Source organism: Poecile atricapillus, chromosome 1 (genome assembly GCF_030490865.1).
Source record: "Poecile atricapillus isolate bPoeAtr1 chromosome 1, bPoeAtr1.hap1, whole genome shotgun sequence".
NCBI classification, from domain to species: Eukaryota; Metazoa; Chordata; class Aves; order Passeriformes; family Paridae; genus Poecile; species Poecile atricapillus.
Window position 1 is genome coordinate 57211451 of NC_081249.1, and position 22326 is coordinate 57233776.

The 22326-nt window shown below is 35.3% G+C and overlaps 1 protein-coding gene across 2 annotated transcripts in view; it reads right to left on the reverse strand.

The window, feature by feature from the left end:
- Positions 1-484: 484 nt before the first annotated feature.
- Positions 485-22326, reverse strand: part of PCDH17 (protocadherin 17) — an 88490-nt gene continuing 66648 nt past the window's right edge. For both annotated transcript variants that reach the window (XM_058829448.1, XM_058829446.1), the window contains 2 exons: positions 13037-13111; positions 485-5035 (listed from right to left, as the gene is read on the reverse strand). In XM_058829448.1, coding sequence (XP_058685431.1) covers positions 4353-5035; positions 13037-13111 — 758 coding nt within the window. In that variant the 3' untranslated portion in view covers positions 485-4352. The remainder of the gene's footprint in view (positions 5036-13036; positions 13112-22326) is intronic.

Consider the following 22326-nt stretch of genomic DNA (forward strand, 5'->3'; position numbering starts at 1 on the left):
GCAAAACCCAATTCTTTGCATTCTTCAGGTTGTCCTCTACCTGTGTACTCAAGCAGTGTTCTGATCTCTCCTGCTAGGCTGACAGTCTTTAAGAACTTACAGCCCCACCCCATTTGTAATGTTTCTGGTGAACTCACACCAGTGTACTAAACCAAAATATCCTTTATTCAGCTTCATGTTTCTATGAGCAAATAATAGCCTGTAGGGATTCAGTGCATCAGCTGCTTAAAAGATAAACCTACCCAGCTTGATGAAAACTCTTCTCCACTTTCCTGTTGAGAGAAAACGGTTACACATTTCTAATAAATGAAGCAGGAACTGTCATTTTTTTGGCAAACTGATAACTAGCTGTAACAGCCGCATTGCCACAAGTTGCTTTTCCAAAGTAATTACCATCAGGCTCCCTGTGGTATGCAGTGTTTAACACATTTCTTCTGTGTTAATGAATGCAAAAGCAGGCAACACCACTATTAGTAATCGCTTTTTATTCGTAGTCCTCATTTTCCAGATAGGTCACATTAAACACAGCCATTAAACAATAGCGGTTGAGAAAATCCATACAATGTATGCTGCTTTTGTTTGGTTTTTTTTGTGTCATTCACCAGTCATTGGTGCAACTTTGAGCCATATGGGGAGACAGGGGCTGATAAATGAGAATGCCAACCTGTATCACAATTGGGCCAGAGAAGTCAAAACCTTAATCAGATTTCATTCAATTACACTTCAAGTCAACAAATCTTGATAGCCAAAACTCCCATTTAAATTAATGCAATAATAACTGCTGCCTGATGTCAAAAGAAAGCAATTAAACAATAATGAGTGGGTGTATGTTATGCTAGGCTTCGGGCTCCTCCTTGACCTCAGCAATTTCCTTTCCATTTGACGGCAAGCAACATGAAAGCTCGTTTGAATGGTGAATCTTGCTCCACTGTGATCAAAGTTTGACTTCCAGGGGTAACTTGGATTGGGAAACGTCTATTAAGTGCCAAATCACAGTTCAGGAGAATCTGTTTCCTCACAAAGAAGCCAATTAAAAAAAAAAAAGGCAGGGGGGAAAGAAAGCTCTGATTTTGAGTTCTGATTGGCCAATTGTATAAGGAACTCCCAGTTACTGGCTTTTTTAAATTAAAAAAAGATACAGAATGCCTTATTCACTATTCACAGTGTACAGTACAAATTTATTAGTTGCTTTACTTGCCTCCCTTAACTCCAACTTTCCTTTTATAAACTTGTGACAGATATTTTCTTTAAGTCTTACAAAGCATGTGTGTAGAAAATGAGAGAAATAACTCATAAACTTTATCTTTCATTGCTGCCTCTTTCTCTGATAGTGACAGTAGTGATACCATGGAGAAAAAACACTTAAAATTCTTTTGTGTGCAGTACGTCCTTCACACACAATCATGTTAATTTTGACTGAACCAGAAAAACATTGTATAAGCTCTGCTGGTTTATTGGTTCATTATGTATCCATTCGAAATCGTGAAATAAATGTTTTAACCTGGGCTAATCCTTTACTGGGAAGCAGTATGCCAGTTCTACAAAACAAGGCAGCTGAAAGACAAATTAAATAAAAGCAAGATTTCCTAAACTCTTCTATAAAGCTGTGAGTCATGAATTCTGAATTACCTCAGAGTGGTAAATAAATAATCACTACTAAATACAGATAATGTGTTAAACAGCTAAAGCTAGTAAATCACTAGTGACAGAGAGCCTTAAGGTAAATTCCTCTTACATTGGCACAGCCCTTTCTCAGGATGTTGTGGTTTTATGTCTTTAGAAACATACAATGAATTGTACAATTTGTTACTCAGTGTTAAAATAATTTATAAAATACACAAATCTCCATCACTTGACTGCATTTACATACTGGCTTGGATTTTGCTGAATAATGGATCTCACTGGCAGAGCTAAAGACTTGGTGCACAGACACTGAAGTGGTGGGCACCACGGAAATACGTAGAAAAGACTGATCAAACAATAAGAAACCTCTCCACTATGGAATTTCAAGCTATCAAGCTATCAAGCAAAACCAATCTCGGGTCTCCTGGCCAAAAAAAAAAAATTATATAACACAGACAACACCACGTTTTAGATACATAAATTGTCCAAAACATGGAGAGTAGCTTGATAACACATGTACAAGATCCTTCCTTTTGCATATAATTGTAGACATTTTTTAACAGGAGCTAAAAGCAAAGTGTCGGAATTGGTGTCTCCCAAAGATAATTAATTGTAGGACTGACTAGCCAAAATCACAATTTAAATGCAATCCTAAAACCAAAATAGGCTGATGGGCCAACCTTTTTCTTGAACTGATGAAAAATGATGGCTTGTGGTATTTCAGATTGCCAACCCCTTTTATAAATGTTTTTGTAGTACAGATTAAATTTGAGAAACCGAATACATAGTTTTTAAACAATGTGCCATAGTGGTATTTCCAGCAGAGTATCTGAAGTATATAAGGAACAAATCCTGAGCTATTATTCTTCTTCTACTTCTTGTACTGTGGAAGTTCATTTATTCTTTTCCATATTTCATCTGAAGATAATTTTGAATTTTTCAAATGCAATAAAAAACTCTTAGGAAGCAATAATAAAAAGTAAAAACTATATCCCAAGTTATTCTAAGTTATTCTGCAAATATTATTCAGATCAAGTGAAAACCTGACTAAAAACACCCCCCAGAATAAGCAGTATTTATCTAGAACTGCAGTAAGCTGTTGCACATTCTAAAGAATCAGATAAAATACTGCTCATGCCACAATGGCACTGACATATTTTTCAGCTCTATAAACTTAATACCAAAACTTTGATAACGGTGGCATCTCTGAAGAATTCAATCAAATATCCTACACAGAACAGGCTGGCTGCATGTGTTGGGGAAAAAAAAAACCCAAGGAGGTTCCAGATGTTGGTTTGAGTGTAATTTTTGTTATTAAACATGGGTTTGCAATAGAAGCTTCTACAAGGACTTGCACATAACCATGACTGATGGATGTATTTGTAGGCTGTTCAGTTAGCTCCATCAGCTCACTCAAACATATTTTGAACAGATTATGTACTGCAGTACTTCGTAGACCATACATTAAACAAGAGACTTTGCTCTGAGGCGCTGCTTCCCATATTCCATGGGGAAAAGGAAGCAGGAAAAAACAAAACTCATAGAGTTCGACAGCTACTGAGGCAACACTTGCCATTTACAATATAAGCCCAAATATTTTTGCAACACAACTATATATTAATTTAATAAAATACACAATATAGCTCTTATACACTCAACAATTTGGCTCATATGCACTGAATCTGCAATAAATCAATAAAAATATGTCATTTGATGTAAACACACTGAATCTTCTTACATTTGCACATTTAAATGACCATGTGATTTTTGTGGATGTCTGACATTTTCACTTTCCTGAGCTATTTTAGTGTCCACAAATGAATAAAAGTGTTAATAATGTTAATTTCTTTCTTGTATTACCCTTAAGGTAACTTTTTTTTCCCAAACTTTATTTCACTTTCTTTTCTTTTTTTTTTTTTTTAACTTAACACTAACTATTTATAGCTTTGTTGGACACTAAAATGCTAAATAGATATTAAAATCTTTTTTTTTTTTTCATTTTATCAAGTGAATTAGCTTATGTGTGTGCAGGACAAGATGGACTATATCATTTTACATTTAACCTTAATATGATATGTAGTGTTTCATTAATGATGAGGATATGTTTTCTTGAATAATGATCTGGAATGGTTCTGTTCGTTTTATTGTTCTTTTTTTTTTTTTCTTTTTTATTTTTTTCATATTTGTGGCAGATAACTTTGTACATAAATGTTTACCACAAATGAATGTTAATGTTTGGTGTCACTTGGACTACTACAAGAACTCTTTATAGGACTTTCAGTAGAAGCCTGTGGTGGCTGCTGGAAATTCACCACAGATCAGCATTATTCAACCCTGTTTTTCTTGGGGTTTATACGTAAACAGTAAAGTCAGCATCAGCTATTGAGGACAGTCTTAAAGTATCAGACGTATTTTCATTCCATCTTTCTCACACCTTCCTATCAGATTGTCAAAATGGCACTGTCTTTCATTCTTTCACTTTGTTCTTGGTGTACTTGACTCTGTCCTAATGAAAGTTTGGTCAAAATGAAACCAGTGTTATCTGTCAAAAAGAAAGAGCAGTGAAAAGAACATACTTGTGGGCACTTCAGATGTTCACTAAAAGCCTTAAAGCAGCATTGGTCTTCCTTCATTCCTGTAATTCTGTTACAACCAGGGAATTTATTTATTTATTTACTTTCACTCAGCAGAAGAGGAATGCAACTGCCAGCCTGTCCTTATTTTCCCCCTCACTTTCTGATGGCCACAGGGTCGCTTCCCCGACAGTCCTGCAAGAGCTTGTCTATTTCTCTCACAACTTCCTCGGCATCCACCGACTCCCTGCCTAGATCCCGGGCTGAACGGTCTAACTGCTCCAGAACAGAGTCCATCTCACTCGAGTCTCGGCTCACTCGGGAATGCACGTCTGCAAAGGCCCTAGCCATCTGATCTGATGCAATGAAGGAAGCGTCCTTTGACTGTTTACTGGGCGATAGATACTGACTGTCAGCTGACAAGTACTGGCTGCTTGGTTCAGCCAAGGCTCCTGATTTCACTTCACAACCATCCAGTGGTCCTTTTGTTGAGGTGCAAGGCTCAATGCATGTCTTGGTTGGGCTGCTCGATGCTGAGGGAACCTCCTGAAGTAGAGGACTCAGGGCACGTTTGGCTTTTAAGTAAGGTTTAACATTGGCAATGAGAATAGTGTGCTCTCTCTTGTCTTTCCCAAATGTACAAAAAGTCTTTTTCCCAGTGGGATTCACAGTTTCATATGTCTCAGTCTCAACATTAGCTTCAACTGTGGGTACAAAGAGATTTGTGCGATAATCTGCATTCTCAGCCTGACTGGCTGCAGGGAACTGTGGCATCCAACACCTGTCAGAATGACCAAGCACTCTGCATTCATCTGTGCAGTTAACACATTCTTCTTGTTCTGCAAAACAAAGGAGAAAGAGAAAAAACTCCAATTATAAGTGGATTTATTTAGGCTAATGGATACGCTATGATCATCACGTGATGGGCTTACTTGACATCTGGTTTCTTAATTATGGAGAAAAAGTAGAAGCTATAATTAAAATATTTCAGAAGGTTTGCATAAACCTGTTAGTTGAGACAATAGATTTATTTAACTCTGTTCTCCACATATTAAAGCATTCATACAGCCCAATGGAAGTATAAAGGGGTCATTAGGGACTCATTCTCAGTGGAATTGAGCTTCATCTGTAAACTAATCTGCTGTAGAAATCTTTTAGTCTTTGTTCTGTAAAACTCATACTAGAAAAGAGTGAACAGTACTTAGGGAACGCAAAAGGAATTATAAGGATTAATTTTTCAAATCAAATAACTGAGCAGTGACTGCCTTTCTGGTAATACAAACACTTCATAAAAACCAGCAAGCTGTTTTTTCTTTTTTTGTCACCTCCATTTCATTTGTAATTGTTATGTTGTGTGACAGTCACAAAATAAAAAGGTTTTCTTAAAAAGCCTACTTTTCCTGCTGAGAACAGAGAACTAGAATCTTCCATCAGTATGCATTAAATATAAGCTTGTCAAAAAGTGCATATTGCAATTTTATTAGACATGAGTATGGATCATGTAATCAGTTTTCCCCTTTTTTGTTTTGGTGCAACTAAGTGAAAATGGATTTGCTCAATACATACAATTTGGAAGAATGACAAATGGTGACACACTATTTGAACTGATGATGTTTTCAGATAGGATTTCTATATCCTTATTTCTTTCAGAGAATATAGTTAAATGAGATTCCTTTGCTACACTTTTAGAACATAAGTTTCATACTTCTTGTTCTACAATTCAAAGAGAACTTTCTGTTTTGAAAACCTCGGCTTGTGTGTCATTTACATTAAATAGGTTACATTTGGACCAATATTTACTGTCATATATTTGTACTCACAACTCTAACCAAGTATCAGGAATAAGAAAAATAATAAATGGAACAAATCCTTCTATCATGTCTAGGTTTCAGTGAGCTATACATGGATCTTTACCTATTTATAATTTTTCTTTCACAAAATGGGCAGATGGGTTCAATACTCATATTTTGAGGAATTTAGTATTTAAAAAATGCATGGAATTCCAGTTAGACAAAAAACTGTTTATATACCTTTAAATATAAGGATGAAACACACATGCAGAGACATGCAGAGCAAACATGTTAACCTAAAGATGGGAAGAATTTAAGCAACCATCATCTTTCTAAATTAGAAAATAAATTCCTAGTAATCTTATAACCAGAAGATATACCAGGATTAATGGATGATTGCACTGCAGAAACATGAGCAAAGAAACACCAAAGGTGATCTGTGGGAATCCAAGAGTGTAAAAAGTTTTTCACATTTCTAAAAAAAATATGAATAAACAGGATTTAAATTAAACTAAAATTGTATTGTATCACAGTGATATTAAAATGGGATAATTTGTTTAGAACTGATATTTGTTAATGATACAGTTGTGTGAAAGTGTCATTCTTTATATATGCTCCCTTCCCTGAAGAATTTAAAATTTAAATCTGGTGCAAACTCTGAAAAAATTCCAAAAGCAGGAGAGAATCAGGTACAGGGGCAGCAGAAGAAAATGCTTGTTGAGGAAAAGGATGTACCATAAAGGCTTTAAACATAAAATTCATAGAGATGAGCCAGCCTCAGCTATGTACCCAGTAATATCATGGAACAGATCTTCCTGGATGATGTATCAAAACATATGGAAGATGGGGAGGTGATTAGACATAGACAACAAGGCTTCATTGAGGGCAGATTGTGTCTGATTAAACTGGTGGCTTTCTGCTATGTCGTGAATGCATCAGTGGACAAGGCAAAGTCTTTTGTTAGGCCTTTGATATGATCAAATATTGGTATGGCCACAACATTCTTTGTGCTACATTGGAGATTGATGGATTGATGATGGACTGTCAGATCAATAAGGCAGTGGCTGGATGATCACATGCAAACAGTTGCAGTCAATGGCTCAATGTCCAAGTGAGAGGTGTCTATAATGAGAGGTGGCCCTCCAGGGTCCACATTGGGACCAACATTATTTATTATCTGCATTAATGAGATAGACAGTGGAACTGAGTGCACCCTAGGATCACAACAAGCTGAGTGGTGTATCTGATTCACTGGAGGGAAGGGATGCCATCCAGAGGGACTGTGACAGGCTTGAGAGGTGAGAGCCATCATGAAGTTCAACAAGTCCAAGTGTAAGGTCCTGCACCTAGGTTAGAGAAGTCATCAGTATCAATACAGACTGGGGGATGGACAGATTGAGAGCAGACCTGTTGAGAATGATTTGGGATACTGGTGAATGAAAAGTTGGGAACATGAGCCAGCAGTGTGTGCTCACAGCCCAGACAGACAATTGTGTCCTGGGCTGCATAAACTGAAAGAAAGCACATTTAGATGTGCATGAGGTAGAAGCTGTTTGATATGAGAGTAGTGAGACACTGGAATAGATTTCCAGAGAAATTGTGGATGTCCCATCACTGGAATGTTTCAAAGTAAGGTTGGGCAGGACCTTGAGCAACCTGATCTAGTGATGGACGTTCCTGCTTATGATAGATATTTCTAGGTCCTTTCTGACCCAAACCTTTCAATGATTCTATGATCTCCAAGGAAAACTAATCCACATGCTGGTTTTAGTATCCAATAAAAACTAAAATTATCATGATGAAAAGCAGGAGTAAAATAACCCCAAACTTGGGACTGAAACAAAGTGGCAGAACTGAAAAGATTTTAAGGAAGGAATTTAAGTTTGTTGTGTTTGATTTTATTTCACTCAAATGGCATTGGTATACATAACCTCAGAGACAACATATGTGTGGCAATTGCTTAATGAAATGGGAGCCATACAAATGAAGGACATAACTATACACCTCATTCCACCCATTAGTTCACCTCCACTAAAGTTCTCCGTATCTAGTTTTCCGGAGCTTCTACAGCACCGAACAGCTGCTGCTTTGAAACAGCCAAGAAAAACTGCTACTCTCTCTCTCTCTAAAAAAAAAACCCCAAACAACCAAACCACCTCCTACAAAAAAAAAAAAAAAAAAAAAAAAAAAAAAAAAAAAAAAAAAAGAAAATCCACCCAGAAACATTAAACTCCATAAAACAAACCAAATCAATATATTTTTAAAAACACCCTCATCTTCCTGATCCTTCAGAGTAGATTTGTGGCAAGCTCAGCCTCTAACTTTAACAGTGGACTTACAGAAATAGGAGAAATAGGTGTTTTCTTCAGGATTTTGCCTAATACCTAGATATTTTTCTCTTATATGGAATTCATGACAATTCTGAGTAAAAGCTTTTTGGCAATTTTAATGGTTTACTTAAACAATGAATCAGCTTTCCAGCTTTTTTTCCCCAACTTTTATGTTGTAAGCTTAACTATCCTTTGTATAGATATTTGTAAACAATTTTGCTGCTTTATAACAAAAGACAAAAATAAAACCCTGCTGCATGCTAGCTACCATAAAATGCACAGAATTGCACAATCAATGGACCAGTACTTTTCTCTGCTCCTCTATTTTCAATTACTCTATTAAAGCAAGATCCCTCTTTGCTCCTTCCTTTCTCACATGAAACCAAACCAAACATCACAGTCTACTTCATTATACCACAAAAAGGCCATCTCTAGAGGGAAAACTCTCTGTGTTTCAGGTACCACTTCTATGTCAAATTATTGTAACATACATTAATTAATAAAATAACTAAAATTATCTTTCTAGCTTTTATCTATCTACATACATTGAAAACACACACAAATATATATATACATATATATATATACATACATATATATGAAATATAGAACTAGGAAATTCTATTTTGACACTGACGGTTTTTCTAAAACTCGACTGAAATGTATTTCTTTTTAAAAATAAATATTCCCGGAACTAAGATTGAAATGAACAAACTCAGATGAAAGGTAAAGATCAGAGAAGTTCTCAGTCACTGGAAATAAGTACTGTAAACCTATTCAGTAGGTATTCAATACTGTGCCAAAAACTATGCTTTGAGATTTTCAACACTCATTAGGTTAATTTATTGCAACCAAGTTATGTTTGAAGACTTATATTTTTAGCCCTCACACACGTGCATACACATACACTGCTATAAGTAGGGGCCTTACACAGCGTTTAGATTATTCATTATAGCCAACAAAAATACAAAGTTTGCTGGCAATCTCTAAATTAAAGATATATATATCATATAGTATATATATGTTATGTATATATTGCACGCTCTATCTTCTTTCCCCTTCTCATTTCCTGCATTTGTTAAAGCAATTTTTATACTTGCATTCCTACTCACTGTATTGACTAACTTTCCATTTCTGCTCCCTGGACATGATAGCAGTGACTGAATTAAATATGAAGCCAAAAAAGAACAAAAAAACCATGGAATAACCTTGAATTGAAACCCACCTGCATTGCATGAGCTTTGGTGCTTTAGCCCTGAAAATCTCTATCTTTTCATTTCTCTCTTTTATGTCACATCATAGGGAACGGATTTTGAGTATTGATTATCATACATTATAAGCTGCTTGTCTCACCATTAGCCTGTAATTTTGACTGCTACAGCTATCGCACAGTGAAGAAAATCGAACAGGGATTTTGGTACTAGAAACTACAAACATGAAGTGAACTATCACCACCAAGGGCCAAATTAGTACATATGAGAAAATAGAATCACTTTAAAGGTAAATATATAAATATATATATATGTAAAATAGTTTATATGCTGTGCTGTACAGCAAGATGTGCTGCTAGAGTGATATGCACCATCAGTCTTTATCTCTGTGCTTGTCTCCCTCCTGTTGAAAATAAACCCTTAACAGTGCATGTGTGTACAATAAACAGAAGCAGTCAGAGGTTTTCCTAACTCTCTGGAGCTTTAAGGGTAAACAGTCAGAAGTGCTTTATGCACTTAGGGGAGAACATACACTAAAATAGAACTGCTAAATTATCAGCCGTAGAAAGAAAAGGAAACAAGATATCTGTAAACAACAGTCGCCTAGATAGGAAACCTACTCTGGATGGAAATTTAAAGACGGTGTAGGGTGAAAATTGTATTGGCAACATATAAACTGTAATGCAAGGCATGTATTTTGGCACAGCAGAAGACATATCTTACATATTTTATTCTATTACCAGAGGATTTAACGTCTGCCTTCCACAGCAGACTAAAAGAAAAAGATTATTTTATTGTGGTGCCTATAATTTCCTACACTTCTTTATAAATATTGTGAATAGAATTAATTATGGGTACTGATTTCACCCCAAATATATTGCTCAATGAAGTTAATTAATTAATACTTTAGATATCTGGTTCCTTTCAATGGCTAAAACAGATATCTTATTTTGACTCATTAATTATATGGAATTTGCATAATGATAACAAAGAAGAAGCTCAAGAATTATCATTTTTTTTATACAGTGACTCAGTAGAAAAATCAAGTCAATAAATACAGTGTTTTCTGAAATTTAACTGATCCCTAATTATTTAAATTACACATACATACAAAGCAGAAAAACAAGTGTAAGGTAAAAGCAGCATGCAAACATTTCCAAGAAATATTTTAGGTACTACACTTATCGGATGAAGAACACTATAGTCTGTATTGAAGTATTCCATACAATTTAATACTAAATGTCAAGATTCCCATATATGGGAAATCAGACTATAAATATATGTACATACACATATATATATATGCTTTTATATATATTTACATAAATAAATTAATCTATATATATTTAAAGTTATTAAATTATTAAAGTGATTATTATCCCTATACACAGGCCTGATATATAAACAGTCATAGACTAAGACCCACAGCTAGATCTATGCCATCCTATTCCTCACAGAACCTGTAAATTATTTTATCAAATTTTATTTGGAGTTAAACAAGGCAGACAAAGTTCATATTACTATAATTTATAAGATTTGAATTGATACTAATTCAAGTGCATTCTTTCCTGAGAAATTCTTTATCACAAAATATTTAAAAATGTAGCTTTTTATTGTCATTTGTTCATCGATAAAGACTAAATAAAAATATGGCTAGATAAGTACATGAATAACACTAAATATTTTAAAATACCAGTAGCTTTTGTTATTTTTAATTGTCCTAGGAAAGCTTATCTTTCAGATATCCTTTTTTCTCTTTCAATGGAGGATGTCTAGTTTTTACTATTGCATAAACACCTTCTTCTAACTATTTTTAAAATTCCTTTCTATAAATGTGGAAGCTAAAAATAAGCGTTAATTTTCAGGGATGCTTCGTAGGTTGATCACATTGACTGGAATGACTATCAACTAACAGGTCCAAATAAAAAAGAAACAGAGGACCCATTACAAAATATATGCTACCTTCTTTTTGAAAACATGCATTTCATAGTACCTTCACTCTTGATATGCTCTATTCTTCATTGTGTTACAGAGAATGGTAAAGCATGTCTTTGATGACCCTTTTTTTCACATGAGAAGGATCTGTCTATGAAGGCATACATAGAGTTCACACTGACTTGTGTAGGAGATCGAGTCCATTCAGGCTTGACATTATGTATTTGTGTTCATTATGGAAAATATTTCCATCTAGAATTTACTCAGTTATGAAAAAAAGTGTAAAAGTCTCTGCAGCTGGTCTAACCAAAAACACGGTATTTACCCCGAGGGTGGTGAGGCACTGGAACAGGTTATCCCATTCCTGGAGGTGTCCAAGGCCAGGCTGGATGGGGCTTTGAGCAACCTGGTTTAGTGGAAGGTGCCTCTGCTCATGACAGGCCAGTAGGAACTAGATGATCTTTAAGACTCCTTCCAACTCAAACCATTCTATGATTTTATTTAAAAAATCTCCACCACTAGCAGTACTTGTTTTAGACTAATAAAATAATGTTAGGCTTCATATTTTTAATACCTTAAATAGATGTGAAAGATCTGTATTTTCTGTACATATGTGTAAGCAGATGGACAATAAATGCCACATAATATCTAACAGAGAATGTAATTAACTCTGCTTTTCAGAACTTCAGCAATTCCTAAAATATGGCCAGAAAAACGTCACAGAATTTACATTAAATGGTGGAGCTTTTTTTTCCAATATTTTTTTAATTTTTAATTTTATTTTTTTATTTTTTTTTTAATTTGAGACAGACAATTGCCTTTAATAAAGAACTGGAAAGGCTATAAGTAGATATTTATGACAGGAGACAAATAATTTGTGTTTTGGCATGTCCTAAACACCGGGTCTATATGACATTTCTATTGAGAACAATCAGCTAAAGCACCTACCTCTGTGGTTGGATTTCTGTTTAATTACAATTGATTTTGACATAAATGAGCAGAGATAAACAAATACTTCTATACTTCTCTTGCTGTTATTAAACAGAGCTGTCTCCTATCTGAGTATTTATATTGGCTTGTCTTTTTAAAGGCTCCTTTCAGTCAGGCAAAGCAATTATGCAGCTCAGATTAACAAAATGACTGGCAGTAAAATGAGAGTGGACTGCCATATTTTTAAACCTCTTGGATCTCATGTTTTTCTTCTGATATTATAAATACAAGTTTTTGAGGTCTATAATCCTTACACAGTTTCCCACAGGTGGTGTTGGGATTTTGTTTAGTTGGTTTTGTTTGCTTGTTTTCTGGATACAGGATAAAGACAATATATATTTTATATTGTTGTGACATAAAATGCTTCAAAAACCATAAAACTGTGATGGTCTATGGATTTAATTCTAGTCCATATTTGTCCCAGACAATAAATATTGAAGGAATATTTCAGGATTACAGGCAGCACAATGGAAAATTGAAAACATTTCTTACAGAAGCATGCTTTAATTAAATGATTACAACTTAATGAAAAGTACATACTTTTATTTCAAAACAATATAAGAGAAAGAAAATATTTGTGTTACCTGAAAATTTTCCATCCTCACAGCGGGCTGGTCCACAGATCCCAACAATGGGTCTTTGGCCTCTGCCTTGCTGTTCTGGAGGCAAATCAGACCTGTGAGTCACAGACAGGGATAGGCTCTGCTTCCAAAATTCACAACAATGTCAAAACTTCTGCAGCAGAAAAACAGCTTCTACCTGTGGCCCAGACACAGCTCACAGCCCTTGAAATTTTTCACTATTCTTCTCAATGGTACAAACACACAATTTTATAGTTGGCAGTGAACTGAAAATGTCTAACTAGTAAAAAGTATGTCTCATTTCCTCCTAATAGAGGAGAAAGAAGAAAATGGATTTCCAGTGAAGAATCAAGAAACTTGATTTCCAGTGCTTGCCTATAATTTGACTGTCCCTGGTCTTAATTTGCAGTGAAAAGACCATACAGCAGTCATGAAACTGTTATTTTGCTCTCTTCCCCTTCCCACATAAGAAAGTTTTCCTAGCCCAGGGCTGCAGGTAGCAAATACGCAAAGGCTAGCTGTGCCAGCCATGCTCTCAGCTGAGAAGCTACTGGGAAACTTTAGCAATATGACACGTTGATAGTCTTAAACTGTAAATCTTTGTTGTAAAGCTGTTTCCTGAGAAAGAAGGAAAACTGAACTGCAGTAATTAACAGAAGAGAACAGCCTTGTGGATCTTTGAGAAAGCACATTTTTAATATAGCAATTTTCACTCTTGATCAAGGCAGTGCCAAAGATATTACAGTGGAATTGTTTCAGCACTAGCTTCCACAAAGCAATGACTCTTAAATCTGAAACCTAACTGAATTTGTGTAATCATTTGCACAATTTGCACGATATTCAAATTCTTTTTACTAACTTTATTGTGAGCTAGTCATAATTATAGTATTAATGATTTCTGTATCTAATTTGCAGCATTTAGTGAATGCCGCATATTGTAGTGTGGCAATGCTTATAATCTAGTCATTAACCAGGACCATTGTGAGCCCACCTAGACAAATATTAACAGATTGTATAGTTAGAGACAAAAGGCAACAAGTGATTATGACAAACAAAAGCAATGAATGGGAAGAAAAGACAACATTAATGAAAATATAATCATGCTGTTGACATTTCCTAAAATTACCAATATAAAATCTCCATCATTTAAAGGAGCTATCTCCATCTGTCAGACCATCAAGCCACCAGCGTTGAGCTGTATGTTACACCACTGAACCTTCCTTGCCGGTTGCCAATTATCTCACTGTACAAATCTTTAATTAGAAGGTACCAAACTTTTCACTTTGCAAGCTTGCCTCAAATTTGGATATGATAACTTGTCACAGATATTGACTGAGGAGGGTACCACTGAGGAGAGAGACATGACAGGTTTCTGAAGAAAATTCTATGTCCTTTTGATGGCTCTGTTTACTTCCTGACTGTAGGTAGACTGTTGAATGGAAGTCTGCCAGCCTCTGTGTAGGAGCCTGGTTTTGGCCAAAAGAATTCAATGCATTAACACTCTTCAAATGCGACCTGTTTTCCTTTGCAAAGTCTTATAAAAATAATTACAAAGGCAGCATGGATGCTGCATCATTCAAAATCTGGACACTTTGGTGAGAGTATTTTCCTCCACATTCCTGCTGGTATGCCTGGATTTACATTAAAAATCTCCTTTAACAGCCATAATGAGACCATGTGGGTCTTATACTGAGAGATGGAAAACCCAAATGGGTATCACCCTCTGCTTCAAAAGGCTGATGTCATAAGCTGGTCATATACTTTGCTTTCATGGAAGGTTTACCGCACATCTGACCAGAATAGGAGGAAGAACACTTTTCATGATGCTGCTCTCAGAAAAATCTTTAGGTTCTCTAGACATCTTAAGGAGCTCTCCCTTGGACATAGAGATGCAGAAATATGCTCTTATAAAAGAAAGAAATTTTTAAGAGTTGCATTTAGAGTCTTCCTCATGCTAAGTAACATATCCATTATCATATGATTAGAGGGTCCTTTAGACTATTATTTAGGAAGTTGCTGGTGTGTTGCTACCAGCTTTGAAAGAGATTTGCAGAATGGGATTACCCTTGTATCACTTTATGAAGAATCCACATTCTCCCAGCAATTTAAGTTTCATACTGCTATCCTACTTAACTTTCTGCCTGGATAGTGCTCCAATTAGATCAATCAGAAAGGATAATTAAGGATGTCTTCTTCAAATCTGATTCTCTAAATATAACCAGTTTGGCAAAGAGAATTATACATGTAAACAGATTCAATACTGCATTTTCAGGTTCTCCATGAACAGTGGATTAATTTCTGAAAGACACTTACTGAAGATACCTTCAGAATATTCATATCTTCCTTTTCCCAGATCCTTCATCAAGAACTCTAAGTTACAGATCACCTTCTTATATTTCAAGGATTGAGAAGATTATAGATATTAACACGATTAATACAGAAAAATCTCTCCTACTAGTTACTTTTATGTGCAGCAGTTCAGCTGCTCAACTGAGACTCACCTTTTTACTTGTCATCTTTTCATTTGTTATAGCTTCAATTTCTGAATTGATGTCAGAATACTTTTATGCGAAAAAAGATAGCTTTAAGAAAAATTGTCAATTTGGGAATCTATTTCCAAAGATGTTGTCATTATATGTTCTTTGTTTTCACTACTATCTTCACTTTTTAAGCCCGGTAACTATTGGAAGCTATTTTTCTGGTGTCTAGCAACCTCTAATCTGAGCCATGTTCTTATAAAACATGTATTTTAGTCTTGGAGATAGACTTAAAAGCTAATTAAAAATATCACCACCAAGTAAGATGCCGTCAGGGTAATTTCTGTTAGCTGTGCCCTCAGCTTACTTATCTTTACACCCTACAAAGGAAATCAGCAGTGAGGCATTAGATAAGTTAAACACTGCTCTGGTAAAGCAAGTAAAAGATGCAGCTGCTAAATTTAAAGCTGTGGAAGGATTCAGAATAAGCCAGTTAGCATCAATCTATTGACATCCTTTAAGAAAATCTTTACTCTGTAGAGATGATGAAGATACTACACCCCTAGAAATGGGGAACACATGGTATAAAATGCAGTAAAACCTATCCTAGATATGGATCATTGTCAACTTTCTCAGGGTATTTAAAGCAATCTTTTAATTTACTGGAACTTATCACTATAATATTTACTTGATTTATGGTTCCATATATGCTTTGTAACATGACTTGACTTTAATGGGTCCCCCTCCTTGCAGGCTTTTTTTTTGTATTGGAAAAAAAAGGCAAGAGACCTGTACAGCTCTTATTAGCTTGAATTCTGGATATCACAGATAATGGAAAGCAGAAAAATCTGAGTCCAAATATCTACTGCTTGGTTCTTCAAAAACAGCCTCTGGGTTTCCTAATAAAAATGTAGCTTTGCTTTGTTTTTTCTTTAAGAAGAGGAATTGCTTTAATTCCCAAGGAGACAAAAATAAAGCACCATATCTAAAAGCAAGGCTCAGCCTGACCTTGAACAAATTCTGTAAGGAATTAAGGTAAGAAAAATTTGGCTTATGGGAAAAAAATAATCAAACTTTTCTTTGTTGTTTCTTGTCTACCTGTTACACAGGTGCCTGTGCTCAGACATGGTATGTATACCACTTCTCAGGTACCTAAGAAACAGTCTAGTAGAGCTCTAAACTTATTTGTAAGCTCTCAAGTGACTCTCTGCAGTTCTAGCTGAAGATGGATACAAGGCAGCTAATTTGCTACCACCAAGGGAAAATGTTATAACATAAAAACACTCCCTCCCTTAGCTTCAAAACTGTCGAGTGCCTAGGGAGCCTGACTATTTGTAGAGCTGATACTATGCATATGCTTCCTCTGTAACTGTTACATGCATACATCTGGCATCTGTCTCTGTGTTAAACAGACTTAATTGTCCACAGTATTACTCTGCAGAAACCCACTAACCTAGATGGGTAATGTGAAAGAAATAAATTAAAGGATTGATACAAATTTTTTTGTGGCACTGTTTATGCATTATTGGCAATATATGCAATGAACTCTGTACTACAGCAATAATAAAAATATTTTAGCTGTGCCTTCTGTGTAACTTTAGGTAGAGATTATGTTCTTTTCTTAGCATGACATTTACACTTTGTACAGTTTTTTAATCAAATGGGGTTGTTTTAGCTGGAACTCTTTTTTTTTTTTCTATTTATTCTTCTTTTATTTTTTTTCCCTTTCTTGGTTGTTTATGATCACTCTTTCATCCACATCAGACTTTAGAAATTTAAGTCATTTACTAGACATAGCTGGACTCATTCTGAAGATATAGCATTTCTTTTTATTTTAAGTGTGATTAGGGGAACTTTACATGTTAGTACATTATTCAGAGCACTGTTGCCAGCAGAGCCAAGACTCAGGCAAAGCACTTGTTTTCAGATTTCAATATATTTTTAAAAGATCAAAGAGCATGGAAAATCTTGTTCTTTGGTTAGACAGACCATGCAGAACAGTAATACTCTGAAAGATGGAGGTAGCTGCATAGAACTAATACTAAATTGGAGGCCTTTTGAAGTTACTTTAACCTGTGTGTCAATGTTCATCTCAAAATCCCCCACCAAAGTAAAAGAAAATGTTTTTAATTGAGAACACACAGAAATGAGTCCTTCCTGCAAAATAAGAGGGGAAAAAACAAACAAACAAACAAACAAACAAAGTTGCTGGTTTGACATCTGAAATTAGTCATGGTAGCAAAGATGAAATATACTCAAGGTGCTTCTTCAACTAAGATTTATTTCTTTTAGACTATAATAAATAATAAAAAAATTCTTTAAGACTATAAAGCATAGACTTTCCTCATGCAACTGTATTTTCCCAAGCCTATTTACGACTCAGAGTAAATCTATTCCTGCAGCTGAGATCTTCTGAAGAGCCTGACTTCCTCCTACCATGTGGATTAAACCTTAGGGAGTAGGAAGACAGACCATAGCTTTTTAACTGTTCCTGTTAAAGATTTATTATCATGCAACAGGGAAGCCAATCAGAGAGAGCTTCCATTTAAACTCCTATTTGAGGGAGAGTTCTTGTCAGTCAAGGGACTGAAAAAAACCCCACAGGATGTAGATACAGATGATGAATATTAGTTTCATCACTGACATAGTGGCAGCTATAAAACGTTAATTTCATTCAAGAAACAGAGAAAATCACATAATCTGTGACAATTGAAATTAGGCTAGAATTCTTATGCCATATCTGGAGACAATGGAGAGGGATGGACTCAGAGAGCCATTTAGAAAGCCATTGAAAAGCTCCAGACCTAGAACACTTCATAGATAGTTACCTTTCTTCTTATGCGTGGAGTTGACATCCTGAAGTTGTCTATGTCTACGAGTTAGGGATACATATCAATTGGTCTACCTTTTCCTATAAGTTGAGTTCAGAAAACTGTGTGCTTAGAGTCTAAGGGTCTTAGATATTTCCTAAACTAAAGTAGATGGGATTGAGGTGTGTAACTAAGTAACATGAGTCTCCTTTTCCACAATGTGCTCTTTATGCAAATTGTCCTACCATTGGTACGAAAATAGTCCCTTTGCAAACTAATACTAAGTGATAACTAAGTGATTCCATGCACATAAAACTTTTGGGAAATCCAATGAATATTTATCAGCTCAAGTTTCATAGTATTTTCCCACTGAGCTATTTTCAGGAAAAAGGAAACAAATTTCCTTCTTCCCTTATACTGTGCTAGCATGCTACAAGCTACTACTATTTTTTTACAGAATTGAGTCTTGTGACAAATTGCTGCACTTTGAATGCCTGAAGGAACACATTGGAATCTGATGTTCTTCATTGAGGAAAATTGTAGCTGATCCAGACCCCTCTTGCAGCTGCAGCCCTGATTCCAAGTTCATATCAGAAGCATAGCAGAGAGTGACTTTGCTGATATATAGATTCTTCCACAATTACAAAAACAAGACATTTGATGTGGCATGAAGTGCCTTTTTATTTTATTTTTATTACAGAAATTTAGCAAGAGAAATCTAGATCAGATGATCAACTCTACTTTGTCTCCAGACAAATAGAGCAAGCCAGCATGTTGCCAGCTTAACCAGAACATCATCCTGTCTCCTGAAGGAATCTGGGGGCGAAGCCAAATCTTCTGTCCAGGCATATCTTGCTTTTTGCAGCCCAGGCTCTGCTGGCTCACAGATCTAGCTGAAACCTAAACACAGAAGAGTACTGGACACTTTGAAAATCTATTGATATAGAGCAGCTTATTTGGAATTCCCACCAGACACTGATTCCATTCTCAGAAATCTGCTCTCAAGATTTTTATTTCAACAGCTGAGCAGGACTGAGCCCTTTCATTATTAAATCTGTTGCTTTCAAAATCAGCCTAACTATTCCTTCTTTAAATAAATTCTCAGTTAAAATTTGGCATGTGCTTTTTGATTCAACAACATTAAGCTGGTGTTTCTCAGAGCCAGACTATGACGATAAACAACTATCAACAACTTCGTTCATAAAATACCAGTCACAGCTCTCTGAAAAGCTGATACACTTATTTAGCAGTTAATTTTTCTTTAAACATAATCAAGTAGAAAACCAATTATGGTAATCCTGTAAGTGGATCTATATTATCAAATGATCTCATGAATTTTTACCACAGCTAGATTTAGGGACTGCAGTCTATTGGTCTTCTTGATGTACAAATAAATTCAGTTCCAGCTTGGTGTTACAAACTGTCTTGAATGAGTTCATTTGCAGTTCATTGCACCTGCACTGCAAGAGGATTTTCAGGGCCCTTTAGTGGACAGAGAAGTAAGGCTAATATTCACAAGATACATTGGGACAGAATATGCCAGGCTAGATATTTTCAGGTTTAGACCATGGTTTTTTTTTTTTTGGTAGCTAAGGGCTATTAAAAAGAAAATACTTATATTAAAAAAAAAAAAATAAAAGTAAAAGTAGTATGGGAAAATAAAGGAAAATTCTTTTTTAGGCTAAACACTCTTAATAAAAAGGAGGTCTTATGTAAGTCTGATTTTCAAGACAAAAAAAAAGATAAAAAATAATATATTAAATTTAAATGTTTATGTAAACCATCTTCCCTAAAGTTTCCTATGACTAATTCATTAGAAATTAATTTGTTTGAAATCTTTCTTTGAAAAAATCATATCTAAAGTACTATATTTATTTTGCTTACTGTGAAAATGTGTTTTATAAAACAATCAGCAAATGTTGTTCTGGAATGTAATTGCCTATTAGATTTCAAAGAGGAAATCAAAGAGGGGTAAAAGTACAGGATAAAACATTTCACACAGAGAAATATGTATATTTCAGTCACTTTTTATTTTCTGATTTTGGAAAGTAAAGCATTTTCTATAAGCTTTCAGTGTCCCAGTTAGCCTGCTCTAACTATGATGACAACATGCATTTTTGATGACATGGATGAATACATCTAAAATTCAAGTCTTCCTTCTAGCAAAACTGAAATCCGGTACAGAAGGTCAATGACAACCTGCCTTTTAGGGCCAAGTGCTTGTGAGTAGTAAAGCAGCATTTTCTTGTTAGGATTTTTCTCTCTGCTCTGCTATCTGATTTCTGCAGGGACATGCATCTATTTACCACACTAAATCCTGTTGTTGCCTTTTGCATGTAACATATTCTTTATTCATTTACTAGAAGTAGACAAACAGAACTGGCTTTTTCTTTTTTTGTTAGCAGTCTCTAAAGACACAGCCAATGCAGATCTACCTAATCCCCTCCTACTTATTGTTCAGCAATCAGTTTCTGCCAATAGGATTTGGAAATCCCGAAAGACAATGTTTAAAGGGAAGGGTTGAACTCAGCTTGTGTAATGCCATTCCCTGTTTGTAGGATAAGTCATCATATTCAAGGAATCTGTTCCATGGAGGGACCTAAGGCTGCCAATCAAAATAAATTAAACTAGATGGACAGCCATCTGAGTGAATGAGATCTCTGCCATGATCTGAAGCAACTTCATTAATGGTGAGAATCTATGTTGGTAGAGACAGCTCTTTTAATCTCCTCCAAAAGGACCTCATATTCCTTGCAGAAAGTTGCGTTTGGGAGGTCTAGAGTTAAGCTCCCTGAGAAGCAAGGATATTAAGAGAAACCTGCTGGGGTACTTGATTTAACATTAAAGTGAATTTATCAGCTACTCCCAACTTTTTGAGAGACTAATTGAATTATCAAAGGCTGCAATGGGGAATGTAAAGCCTTCTGAGAACAGATTTGTAATATAGATAAAATCCTTAACTCATGCCTTGTGATTATCTTAAAATGTAGAAACAGCCTGGGTGCTAAAACACACCTGAATTTAAGATTTCTTTTGCCTGTCTAAAGCCTTTCTCTACCCACTGAAATTATGGGAAAAGTCAAGTGTTTGGGACAGGAAAAAAGACAAAATTTTTTTAAAACATCTAAAACATTCAGGCGTGCTTGGTGGTCACAGTATGCTCCATCAAATTTGTTACCCTAGGAACCAGGGTAAATTCCATCAAATTTGTTGCTCATAAAACTTATATTTAGAGCATAAATTTTAATCTTTCAATTTTTAAAGGCTTTCAGAAAGAATATACAACTTCCCTCGTTTTTAGACCACCCTGACTAAAATCAAAGATGAATGCATCATCTGCATGAACTAGGGCATATAATAGTGAGGGAAAAGCTGCTAGTAGCCTAGACAATAATTTCATCTGTGAAAGTTCAACTTTGCCTAAAATTTTGCAAGATAATTATCTGAAAATTTATTTTTGTTTTCTAATTTGTCACTTTCATATATGTATTGGTGTGGAATTGTGGCATAGATCCTGGCAAAAAAGACTAGTGGATTGGGAGTGTCTGAGTCTGAAAGGGTTAAGGACCAAAGGCAATTTTTTGTATGCCACTGACATTTTGCAAGAGATCACTTTCATATAAATAAAGAGTAATGTTCACAAGGATGTTGTTGGATTCTTATCACAAAGGCAAAACTTCTTCTACAATATCTACATTGTCATATGCTTGTTGAGGAATATATGAAAAGTATTTAATTACCCTACTGACAATTAGAAAAATACTTATAAGGTAGAAAAAAAGCCATGTTAAAATTGAAAGTATGAGTAAAGCTTTCAAGACTTGCATGGCTGAACAAAAGATGTAAGACTAATTTTGCACCTGTTACCCTCCTATGCTGCAATCAAGTGCAGTTACAACAACCTGGAGGAAATCACTGCATGAAGAGGTTAAAAGAGGTGATTGTAAGAAGTGTGAATACAATTCTATATCCATAATAAATTCATTTCAGAGTGCAAGGATGTCTG